We start from the raw sequence: 11,666 nt of genomic DNA on the forward strand, positions 1-11,666 counted from the left end.
AAAGAAATATGAGATTACAAAGCAGACGCGATGCGCCTATTTGATCTCGAGCAGCTTGACGTCAAAGGTAAGCGTGCTGTTGGCAGGGATGCCGGGCAGAGCCTGGCGGCCGTAGGCGAGGCTGGCGGGGATGGTAAGGCGACGCTCGCCACCAATGGACATGCCGACAACACCGACGTCCCAGCCCTTGATGACCTGGCCCTTGCCGACCTTGAAGGTGAAAGGCTTGCCCTTCTTGTTGGCATCAAACTGCTTGCCGTTCTGGAGCTTGCCGATGTAGCGGACACCGACGCTGTCGCCATTCTTGGCAACGCGGCCGGTACCAATCTTGCGGTCGTCAATGGTGACGCCCTGGACAACCTTGACGCCAACGGCAGCCTTGGTAGAGCCGGTAGGGCCCTGCTCAAGGTTCTTCGCGAACTGAACCTTCTTGGCGTCCTTCTTCTCGTCGGCAGCAACAGCCTCGCCCTGGTTGTTCTTGAGCTTCTTCTGCTGTTTCTTGGAGAGCTTGGTGTCGTCCTTGGCAATGAGCTCGTCAAGGTTCTCAGTCTCCTCGGCAGAGCGCTTGTTCTTGCCCTTCTTGGTGGTGTCGACCAGCTGGGGAGCCTCCTCCTCAGAGTCGAGCTCGGTGATGCGGGGGTCCTCAACATCGTCAAGGTCGTCGCTCTCATCATCCTCATCGTCCTCACCCAGGGCGAGCTCGAGCTCGTCGGGGGAAAGGTCGTAGTCATCCTCATCATCATCCTCATCGTAGTCGTCCTCGTCGTCATCCATGATGTAGTTACCGGTCAGGTAAACAGTGTGGGTACCAGAGACGACAAAGAAGATCTTCTCTCCCTCGTTGACGGTAATGTCAAGAGGCTGCTGGTAGTTCTGCAAAAGGTTAGCGAGCTGCTGGCGTAGAGCGTGCGATGGAAAAACGAACCTTCTCGGTGTCGAGAGTGCAAATGACAAAGTTCTCGAGGTCAGCGCCGTCCTCGTCGTCCGAATCATCCTCATCGTCTTCATCATCTTCGTCATCCTCATCGACCTCGACGGCGGCCTTGCCCTTGCCCTTGGACTTGGCGGGCGCATCCTCCATGTCCTCGTCGTCGTCCTGGGTGGCAGCAAGAAGCTTCTTGATGGCAGCAGCCTGGTTGGACTTCTTGGACTTGGCGGGATCGCTGGGGCCACCGTTATCCTCCTCATCCTCGTCGTCATCATCAGAGGCGGCGAGAAGAGCCTTCATGTACTCATCATCAATCTCGTCGTCCTCGTCGTCGTCGAGGCCGGGGAAAGCACGCTTGACAAGACGGAGGGTAGAGCGGGGGATCTTGGGGATGTTGCCATCCTCATCGGCCTCGGGCTCCTCAGTAGGGTCAACAGCAGCCATGGTAATGCGGAACTATCAGGCATAAAGTCAGCTTCGGATGTCGTGGGCGGCAGATGCAGTGGCGCGAGTCAATTGAGCAGGTTCAAATGCCCAACTACAACTCAAGCAGCGCTAGAATATGGAATTCGACTTACAGAGGCAGGGAAGTCCATGGAGGCGGGAATCAGGATCTCGCCGGGAGGGACCTCGAGGCCATAGACAGGACCAGAAATGCCAGCCATTGTGAAGGAAGATGTGAGAATATAGGGGAAAGAACGATCGAGATCTAGAAGAGGTTCGTGTGTAAGTTTAAGTATACAACGAGACAGGATCCAAGATCGGGGAGAAAAGAGGTGGTGGTACGAGGTGTGAGGTAGGATGGAGGAAAAGAAGCAGCTGGAAGGGCGTCACTTTTTTTTTTCACGTTGCGCCGTCGCAGCCTCTAGAAAATTTCTTTGCCCAGCAATTTTTCTGCCAGCTGCCTGAAGCTAGGGACCGACCCGCTCAAAAGAGCAATCGGCCAATACGAGGCTGCGATAACGCGTTATCGGGAACACAGGCATTGGCTGTCTCAGCAACCAAAGGGATCCCCGCCTGTAGATAAGCGGGTCCTCTAATCGGCCTCGTCCACCGCCTTCAACGTTGTGATAGGTATCTAGATAAACACTGGTTCCGGATGACACGATAAAGGAAGAAGTGTATATAAATAATAGCTATATCTGGGTGTCAGGATATAATTTTCTTCATCCGTGTCCTTTGTGGACATATGTGCTGGTCTTCTCATCTTTGTAAACTGCGGGCCACTTAGACGGCAACAGCCTGCAAACGTGTAATAAAGCACTAGCCATCCAACTATCGGTAGCTCAATGTCGCTTTCCTAGCTGTTGATTAGTTGCCGGATATTTCTTGCTTTGTGTCAGCGGATAGATATCCGGCGCCATCAGATCCACCATCAAACCATAAATTAGGTTGCGCCGAGAGGGGAGCAAACCACGAGCTAAAGAAATGTATTACAAGTTTCTTGATCTAATTATTGTATAAATACCGCTACCGACATGAAGATATTAACATTAGTTATTAAATTTAAAAATTGTGTCGAGCATCATTATGCCATATCCGCCACAGAGGGCTTCTCCAGCTTTTGTCGACTTTCTTTCTTGCTGACCTGGTATACAAGTTCCACAGTCCAGAGCTGCGCCACGGCCGCTTGCATCGCTGGCAGCGTGCCGTACAGCGGCGCCACGAGGGGTATGAGGATGTAGTCAAAAACGTTCTTCTTGAAACAGCGGTGCGAAAACGACATGCCCGTGTCCAGGCCGGCGTGTCGCATATCGCGCTCGCGGGCCTTGACAGCCAGGCGGTGATAGCTCTCGTACAGGAAAAGGTACGCACCAATGGCCGCGAAGCCAACCAGGCGAAGAATGGCAGACACGGTAAAGGTCCAGTTAAGGCCATTGGGGTCGCCGTTGTTCTCTGTGATCCAGTTCCAGATGCCCGAGGATACCACGAGCACGGCCATGTGCACCGGGAGGAAATGCGCCTCGAACAAGCGGTGGTACATGTAAAAGATGCGTTCCCAATGCGGTTCTTGGATGGTTTCCTGCACCACATCCGAAAAGACGCCGCTCTCGACTGCCGTCTCGGCGTCGTCACCATTGACCTGGCTATCAGGGACATAAAAGTCGGAATCACTCCCTGTGTTTTGGTGCAGTGGGCGAAATGTTCGCGTCGTCAGCTTTCTATCACGCCACAGCCTGGCACCTTGTCGCAGCGCAAACCCAGAGTCGAGAGCTCCCCACATGTGACGCAGGGCCTGGTTGTAGCGAGCCCAAATGTCGCGGGCGGTGCCGCGGATGCCGGCGCCGCTGCCTGAAGTGATGTTGCTCTGACTAACGGGGCTCATGATGGTGCGGCAGGTCAGGTTGCCGTTGGTGGCAAAGAAGCACTTGACAAACATGTGCAAATCTTCGCCGATGGCTTCAGCATCCGTGTCCCAGCCGCCGACGCGGTCAACGAGAGCCAGGGGAACAGAGTAGACGGAGGTGGGAGGCGACAGAACGGATCCGTTATACAGGCCAGACATGCCGGCCGCACACCACAGAACGTCGGCTGTGCGGACAAGCGCGGGAACACTATGAGCGTTGCGGTCAAAAATGATGGGCGCTGCGTAGAGCGTGGAGAGGGCCGTGTCTGGGTGGGAAAGGTGCATGTCGGAGATTTCGGCAAAGTATTTGGCAGCGAGATGGCTGTCAGCTGCCATGGTGTTAGCATATCACACGACAAGAGTTTTGATCCAAACTCACAATCCATACTCGTAATGACTACGTTGTTACGAGTCTTGGCCGAGTACTTTTCACTGAGCTTCTTGGCGGCCCAGGCCATGTTGCTTCCTTTACCAGCAGCCTCGCCGAGAATGTCGCCAGGATGCAAAGTGTAGTCCATGCGACGGAACTTTTTGCCAAATTCTTGGATGAGCTCAAGAGCCTTGGATTCTCCTTTGGCTTCGCGCTGTTCCATTCCGAGGTAGACCTGCAGTGAGAAATGGTGGTCAGTGAGGCGCATGTGAGAGGTCAGGTGTTCAGGGGGCCTACATCATAAGTCATGGCGGCGTGAGGATGGCAAGCCAGGACCTCGAGGGATTCTCTGAGAGTATCGATTTCTTCCTTGTAGTTAGGGATGATGATGGCGTGGATGACGTTGGTCGCTGTGGGCTCCTCGGACTCGGACATGGAGCTGAGCTCCACGTCGCTCATAACCTCAGTCGACGAAGCGGAAATGCTCAATCGCTCTGTAGTGAGAGTTTCGGAGCTTGAGACGGATGCCTGCGACTCACGGCGAGGTCGACGCAGCTTGTATTCGCGAATCGCGTGCAGTCGAGCATCTTTTCTCAGAGAAGAGGTAATGTCCCAGACAGCCATGCAGGCACGAATTGGCGCAATGAAGACGAGAAAGTGAATGAACAGGGTGTAGTAGGCGAAGACGTAGGACCAAATGCCAGCGCCATAGCTGAATGGTGATGTGGGCGTCTTGTCTGCGGAGTCGGGTTTGACGAGACTTCGAGCGGCGGTGTACTCGTGTGAAAGCACCCAATAGGTGAGTATTAGTAGAGCAATGAGACTTAGACCGCCGACGCGTCTTGAGAGCCACGCAAAAATAGCCATGGTTGTAGGGGCCGTGTGGTTTCACTCTGACGTCTGGACGATGTGCCCAGAGTGTATAAGCCGATGCCGTTGATACAAAGATTCGGAGGAATGGACAGAGGCAAATGTACAACACTGCAACAAAAAGGCGGAAGTAAGAGAAGGGGAAAGGGAAGGGTGCGCCGAAACGTCGCCGTGCTGTTCACGAGCAGAACAGTCCAAAGCGCAGATTATGCGAGTGAGGGCTAGACGAGAAGATTGACGGGCGACAGCTTGGAAGTAGAGTAAAAGAGAAAGAGGAAAATGAATACTGTCACGGGGATGCTAGAGACGAGCAGGAGAGAGAGCCCCAAAAGCTTGGAGAGGCGCGCCACGGGAGTGTGACCGAGGCGTGTGTAAGTGTAGGTAGATAGGGGGCGTGTACATCGGCAGCAGGGCCGTGAGAACAGCAGGGTCAGCCACTGAGAGCTGCGTAATTGTACAGGCGAATCGAGACGCTAGACATGCAGAATAGAGGGTGTTGAATCGGCCAAGTGGGAACGTGGTGTGGGAAGCTCGAAATGAAGGGAGGACAGGAGGCAGGGGATATGATGCCAGAGGCGTGCTGCGACTGACAAGACGCCTTTGCCGACATACGCCACAGAAAGGCTGTTTATTTGCCTGTACAAGTTTTATGGTCAATTTCTCATATTTGAGAGCCCCTGGGGAAAGAGAGTGTGAGATGGAAAGTCACAAGGGTACAAGGAGGTTTTGTGGTTTGAGCAGAGGTCAAACGGCGGAATGGGAGGACAATGGCGGGAGGCCAGAGGAGGCCAGAGGGGGGCGTGTATCTACAGAAAACTCTGGTAGCCGCAGAGGCATGATGACGAGCCCTGCCAAAGCTCTTGGCAATTGGGGCGAGAGGGGATGCACATGTCGTTAGAGGCATGAGGTGAACTGCCAGTCACAGACAGACTAGACCGAGCTGGTCGGGAAGCAGCCAGGACAGCTGGAGTTGGAGAAAATGGGCGCAGACAAAGTTCCTAGCTGGATTGATATCAAATCCTAATAATGCCTGGTAAGCCGAGAGAATGGAAAAGTAGATTTGGAGGCGGCGTTGGGGGGGCGTAACAAGTGTGAAAGCTTCGTCATGGAACGACCCAAGGCGACAGGCGGTTCATGGCTGCGAGGCAAGAGGGTGGATTTTACAGGGCCGAGTGATGCGCTGTATTTGGGTTTGGGGGGGTGCACAGTGGCGGTACTTGTCCGTCATGTAACTAGTTACCTCTTTCCCGCCTACACTCTTCCAGATAAAACCTACACGGCCCGGGTACCTTGTTATTAGCGCTGGGAATAACTGTCTGCATATGAATACATCTCTGTGATACAAACTGGTGAGATGTGCGATGACTGGCCGTAGGAATGGCCATTGTCGGCTGGTTAGCATGTAAGCCAGTTGGCAGCTATAGCGACAGAGGATCATATCTGATGTAGGAGTCCAGTCCTGATACACGCTGGGGAAATTTGATTATAGAATCTTCGCATCTTCACCCCATTGTGCATCTCTATAATTTCGCTTCCGCTCGCACGACACTGCCCTTCTCTTGGCATCGAGTGGCCCCCGGCAGATGCATCATGTACGTCAACCACAAGGGGATAAAAGTCTCGTGAGAGGGACAAACTATCAGGGCCAGTATACGTCAGGCGATGCGGCTCTGCCCGCTTGTAGTGCCTGCTACTGGAGAGCCAGACGTCGCGCGCTGGAGAAGTTGGGCAATGCGCTGCTGCAGCACCGACTGCACTCTAACTAGTCTTTCTTTTCCGTTTCTTCTGTTACTATTCATCAAGTCGGCAGGCGTCAAAATTTGGAAACATGTCCTTGCATCATAAAACACAGGTCATTGCCGTGTGCCGAACTGACACTGCCACAAACGTACACGCGGCCAACACTGCGCCGATTTCTACCCAGACCGTCGGAAACTGACACTGGCCCAATATTGAGGAGAACTTTTGTTTCTGTTTTTTTTTTCTTGCCAAGACGTTCTCGTCCGCACGAATTGGGAAGGCGCAGCGGCGAGGCTTAGGACGTGTAATTAGGTGACTGTGCCGGTACCAACATGCTACAACAATGTACTCTGTATACCTTTCAAGAAAGATGTGTAAAACTCGGTTTCTACTGTCAAATCCAACATTGCAACTTTTTTACCCATCTTCAAACCCTCGTCGTCAAAAGGTACTTGGCAACCAAGTACCGCGCACACCCCTCGGCCCAGCCTTAGCCTGTGCCTCGTCAGATGCCGACAACGTTTTCCGGGGTCCTCTTCTTAGTGGCCGGATTCAAGACCGCTCCATCCTCGAAGCCAATCCCGATCGGGGGAGCCAAGGTCGTGCAGGCCAGGGTTTACCCAAAGTCCTGCACTGCATCTCTCTGCAATTTTGTACTGATATAGCTGTTCGCCAACTGATTCTGTCTGTGGCTGGCGAGGCTTGTCGCGAGAGGGGCGGAGCACTCCATCTCCCGCAGTATTCGCGGCGAACCTTGTTACCGCCCTACCATCCAACAAGCTCGATTAAAGTAATCTGTACAAGTACTAGGAACCAGAAGGAATTACCAAGATGAGAGAAAAGAAGAATTACAGGGCTCAGAGTACGTCATTTGCCGCAATGCCTCTCTGCAAATCAAGGCGCTGGAAAACCACACGCAAGCAAGCAAGCAACAACGCACACGCCCCCCCTCACAAGGCAGAGACACGGACCAGCAATGGTGAGGCTAGATGCCGCCACGAGGCCCTCTCAGTGGCTCAACGATTCGATTTCCAGCCCCGGGCGCTGCTGCAAAACTCTCTCCCCCAATCATCTTGCACCGCGATGCAGGTGACCACTTGGAGGACCCCCCGGCCGTTGTGGGAGATGAGATGCCCACCCACGTGTGGGCATCAGTTGGCCGAGTCGTCAACTACCGGCCAGCCCATGCGGGCTTCGATACAGGATACAGGCCATAATGAATGCTACAGAGAGGCAACCAAGCTGCATAGCTGAGGCAGCGCTATTAACATCATGTTGCACTTGTATCAACGAAAAAGAAAATTGGTGCCCTGGTGAAATGAATGTGACCCTATCCATATCAATTCTCTGTCTTGGTAACGACGCTAATTGTAACTGCCAGTAACCATTCCCCGCCTCTCGTGGACGCAGCGTTAAAAGGCAGTGTCTAGAAAAAATTCCCTCTTTGCTTCCAGACATAGCTTGGCATTGCTTGGTGCTTGCGTACACTACAGGTCTGCGCCTGTCGGACCCGAGGACCCCATCTCGTCCGTAGTCGCTGCGCCCCCGTAATTTCTTTCCGAATCTGGTATCTGCAGCCACTCCAGAGTATTGGATGTCAATTACACGCGAAATGCCATGACATGAAGCATCCCTCGTCACAGCGCGCCGCGCGTTGACTTCCATCGACAGTCCAGAACAAAATGGCTGTGTTTCTTGTCTCATATCCAATGCATAGCCACACGAACAGACGATTCTTGCTCGCTTGGCGTCTCTATTGCAGCATTCGGGCTTGTACGATATATAGCCGAGACTTCTACAGTAACAAGAGTGGCTCGGCGTAGGTGCTGCTTGCAGCATATGCGGCGTGTCTTGCGCAAGATTGAGGTCTGCGATTGAATATGGGTCTGGCATGGCAGAGTCACGCCATGGCTGTGCCTAAGCCGTTTGCGTATGCCGGTCTTCCTTTCCGTTGAAGTGTTGCAATCACTTCCTCAGGGAGCCTTTTCGAAGAGCTCCAAGATGGGCTTGGCGGCCTACATAATATGTTAGTATCGAATAGATGAGAAGCGACAATGGCCAACGTACGTCGATAAACTTTTCCAGATTTTGATCCAGATTGGCAAGATCCTCCTTGCGGCGCGTGTTCTCAGCAATCAGCTTCTGCTTCCTTTTGAGTAGATCCTGACGATGCGACTCCAGTTTCTCGCGCTCGCCTCGCTCGTGCTCGATTCGCGCATGCATGAGCTGATTGTCGTCTTTGGCCGCGGCGTCCGGAAACAGAGCGAGGAATTCCTCCACTGGAATCAACGGCAGCTGCTGGTATTTATGACTACCGAAATTGTTAGCGCGAGACAACATCAAGCTGTGCAGCAGCGCGGGGAGGCAACCCATCATATCACATACTCGTACGATTCGCAGGCGGCAATCTCGCCCTGGAGATGGCGCTGCTCGTAGTACAGGTTCTGCAGCTGCAGATGGAGGCGGTCGACCTCCTGGCGGCGCTCAGCCGTTTGCGTCTTGGTGTCGCGCGCCGCAAACGAGGCGTTGCGGTGGAGGCCACGCAGGTGCGAGATGCTCGTGAGAATGTGCTTCTGCTGCTTTGCAATCTCGACGTGGTTCTCGGGCGTCGCGCGCGCGCGCGCCTGCGCGACGAGCTGCAGCAGGTCGTACGCCTGATCGCGTGCCTGGTCCGACACCTGCAGGACGGCGACGAGGCTAGGGTCGCTGATCATTTTGTCGACAGTCATTTTGGCGAGGAAGTCGGTAGACTGATGTGGCCGCCCTGTCGATTTCCGGAGATGTTGGCTCGAATACGCGCCGGAAAATGTGGTTTGCGTGCAAACAAGACCAAGCGACGATGCACAAGCTTCAAAGGTTGAGCTGGGTCAACTTCGGTTCCAGGGAGTGCCAAGCCACACCTGGCGTCAGCCACAGTGGTGTCGCAAATCAGCACCAGTAGCGCCTCCGAAGGTTATTCAGTGCTACAAGGCCTGTAACTTTAGCACTGTTTGGCAGCGACGGTGCATCCCAGGCACTGAATCTGACGGCCGAGGCAATTCCGGCACGCACTTGGCACGCTACCTACCCACAGGTGCCGCTGTGATATTAACTTGAGTCAGCCTCTAATAAGCCTCCTCTGCGCCGCATTACAGGTACCTACTCAGTACGTCTGACACACGGGGACTGCCGCCAAGGTTCTCACGTCACGACAATTTCCGACCTGCATTCAATAACACTCCTCCCCCCTCTTTTACTCGCCTGCGCCGACGCTTGCGACGACTTGATCTACTCAAACTACTTTGACAATTTCTCTCTCTTGCTCCATCAACCGTCGTCCTCCATCATCAATTCGCATCCGCCGAAAACCCGCATTTTCCGTGGCGAAATCGGCTCCCATCGCTCTCTTCTCCACCCACCGCTGGCTTTGTTGAGAAGCGTGCATCCATCCAGACGCAGGGGTCCCCATTTCTCTCTTACCCAACCAATTGCTGTTAAAGCCGACTACTCGTGCCGGATTTCATTCGACGTCGATCCGAAAATATCTCGCTGCACCTCCTCACGCTCCTTCCAGCCGTTGGACCCTTTACGACCCGGCCTTTGTCCCCCCTCATGAGTTGCATCTAGCGGCCCCAACCCACCTCGGCCATCCATCATCATGCCGACCGTCACAGCCCTGACACCAACCTGCTCCGGCAGGCCGAGCAAGAGCGACGACGATCTGGTATCCGCGACGGCCTCGGGCGCCGACACCTCTGCCAACGACAAGCCGACTCTGAACCGCCGACGACACTCCTTCTTCCTCCCGCGGCGCAAGTCCATCGTCGGCCAAATCATGGACACTGAGGAGAGCCTGCTGCTCAAGGTCGACCTCTTCCTCTCGGAGCTAGAGCGCCGTCTCGAGTTCATCGAGCGCTATGGCGACATGAGCCGCGACTACAACTTTTCTCGAGCCTTTTCCACCCTCCAGGCCGTCCGCACCCGCTGCTCGCAAGCGTCTGAGGAGGTCATTGGCGCCGGACGTCGCCGTCTGCACGTCATGGTTGAGACGCTAGAAACTCGGTACCAGGAGACGCTGGCGGCGACCGAGTCTCTCCACGAAAAGGCATGCGTCGGCATCGATTTGCTCGAAGGCATGCTCTCCGAGTTTGAGGAGCGTGCGCACAAGCTGCGCGAGCAGAGCTTTGCCAATGCCGCCACGGCTGCCGAGGCCTTCATGGACGAAGGTCGACGTGTTGCTACGGAGAGTATTGAGCGCGCCAGAGAAGTCATGGACGAAGGTTTCGAACGCGCCAAGCGTGCCGCTCTGTCACTAGAGGAGCATATTCAGCAGGCCGTTGCCTTGGCCAAGGAAAGACGACTATTGGCGTACCATGAGCTGCCCGTTCCGTGGCGCAACAACCCGCACATCCACAAGGGCTACCGCTTCACCGAGACGAAGCTCGAGTGCGTCTGCTCCGTGTTTAACATTTCCAACGAGTTCATCAACATTTGGTCCCATGCGCTAGGCCTGGTCCTAGTGCTCGCCTGCGCTTTTTACTTTTACCCGACCAGCACCAACTTTTCGCTCAGCACCAAGAGCGACGTCTTTGTGGCAGCTGTCTTCTTCATCATGGCCTGTCTGACGCTCGTCTGCTCCGTCATCTGGCACACGATGAACTCGGTCGCCGACGTCAATGCCATTTCCATCTTTGCCTGCGTCGACTACACCGGCATCTCGCTGCTCATTGCGGCGTCCATCATGACGACCGAGTACACGGCGTTTTACTGCGATCCTATCAGCCGCTGGACCTACATGCTGCTGACGGCCTTTCTCGGCATCGGCGGCGTCATCATGCCCTGGCACCCCCGGTTTAACAGACCGGACATGTCCTGGGCGCGTGTCGTGTTCTTTGTCGGCCTGGCCCTGACGGGCTTCCTTCCCATCCTGCAGCTGCTCTACACGCACGGCTCGGAATTCGTCATTGACTTTTACTCGCCCATTCTCAAGTCAGTTCTCGTCTACCTGGGCGGCGCCGTCGTGTACGCGAGCAAGATTCCTGAATGCTGGTACCCCGGCATGTTTGACTACATTGGCGGCAGCCACAACCTTTGGCACGCTGCGGTACTCGGTGGTATCATCTTCCACTACACAGCCATGCAGCAGTTCTTTGCCAATGCATTTGACCGCGCTGTGAGCGGCTGCCCTGTCTACTAGACTTTCAGTGTCTGCAGCACACTGGATGGGTGTAGGTGCGGTGAGCAACATATATACATATGTATGATTCTGACGCGGAGGATACGAAGGGTGTGGGTTATTAACACAGACGGACATACGATTGACGATAGAGGTCGCATTGACTGGCGACTAGAAAGCTGTCCATCAGTGGGGAGGGAGATGCATAGGGACGCTGCATACTCTGACTTTGCATCATATACATTGGCGTTTGGGA

General features: G+C 54.5%; 4 protein-coding genes across 4 annotated transcripts; 1 reads left to right on the top strand and 3 right to left on the bottom strand.

The window, feature by feature from the left end:
• Positions 1-36: 36 nt before the first annotated feature.
• LMH87_005034 (uncharacterized protein) lies at positions 37-1,593 on the bottom strand (the record flags this gene model as incomplete). The annotated part of the gene is made up of 3 exons (XM_056202678.1): positions 37-873; positions 926-1,384; positions 1,507-1,593. The coding sequence occupies 3 exons, from the start codon at positions 1,591-1,593 to the stop codon at positions 37-39; spliced, it is 1,383 nt and encodes a 460-aa protein (XP_056058210.1).
• An 863-nt stretch (positions 1,594-2,456) lies between these two features.
• Positions 2,457-4,512, bottom strand: LMH87_005035 (uncharacterized protein; the record flags this gene model as incomplete). Its single annotated transcript, XM_056202680.1, has 3 exons — positions 2,457-3,604; positions 3,655-3,880; positions 3,943-4,512. The coding sequence occupies 3 exons, from the start codon at positions 4,510-4,512 to the stop codon at positions 2,457-2,459; spliced, it is 1,944 nt and encodes a 647-aa protein (XP_056058211.1).
• Positions 4,513-8,228: 3,716 nt separating this feature from the next.
• Positions 8,229-8,984, bottom strand: LMH87_005036 (uncharacterized protein; the record flags this gene model as incomplete). Its single annotated transcript, XM_056202681.1, has 3 exons — positions 8,229-8,270; positions 8,323-8,566; positions 8,641-8,984. The coding sequence occupies 3 exons, from the start codon at positions 8,982-8,984 to the stop codon at positions 8,229-8,231; spliced, it is 630 nt and encodes a 209-aa protein (XP_056058212.1).
• Positions 8,985-9,892: 908 nt separating this feature from the next.
• Positions 9,893-11,431, top strand: LMH87_005037 (uncharacterized protein; the record flags this gene model as incomplete). Its single annotated transcript, XM_056202682.1, has 2 exons — positions 9,893-10,460; positions 10,515-11,431. 2 exons carry the CDS (start codon positions 9,893-9,895, stop codon positions 11,429-11,431), a joined length of 1,485 nt encoding a protein of 494 aa, XP_056058213.1.
• Between the last annotated feature and the right edge of the window lie 235 nt (positions 11,432-11,666).

This window comes from Akanthomyces muscarius, chromosome 1 (assembly GCF_028009165.1).
Source record: "Akanthomyces muscarius strain Ve6 chromosome 1, whole genome shotgun sequence".
NCBI lineage: Eukaryota > Fungi > Ascomycota > Sordariomycetes > Hypocreales > Cordycipitaceae > Akanthomyces > Akanthomyces muscarius.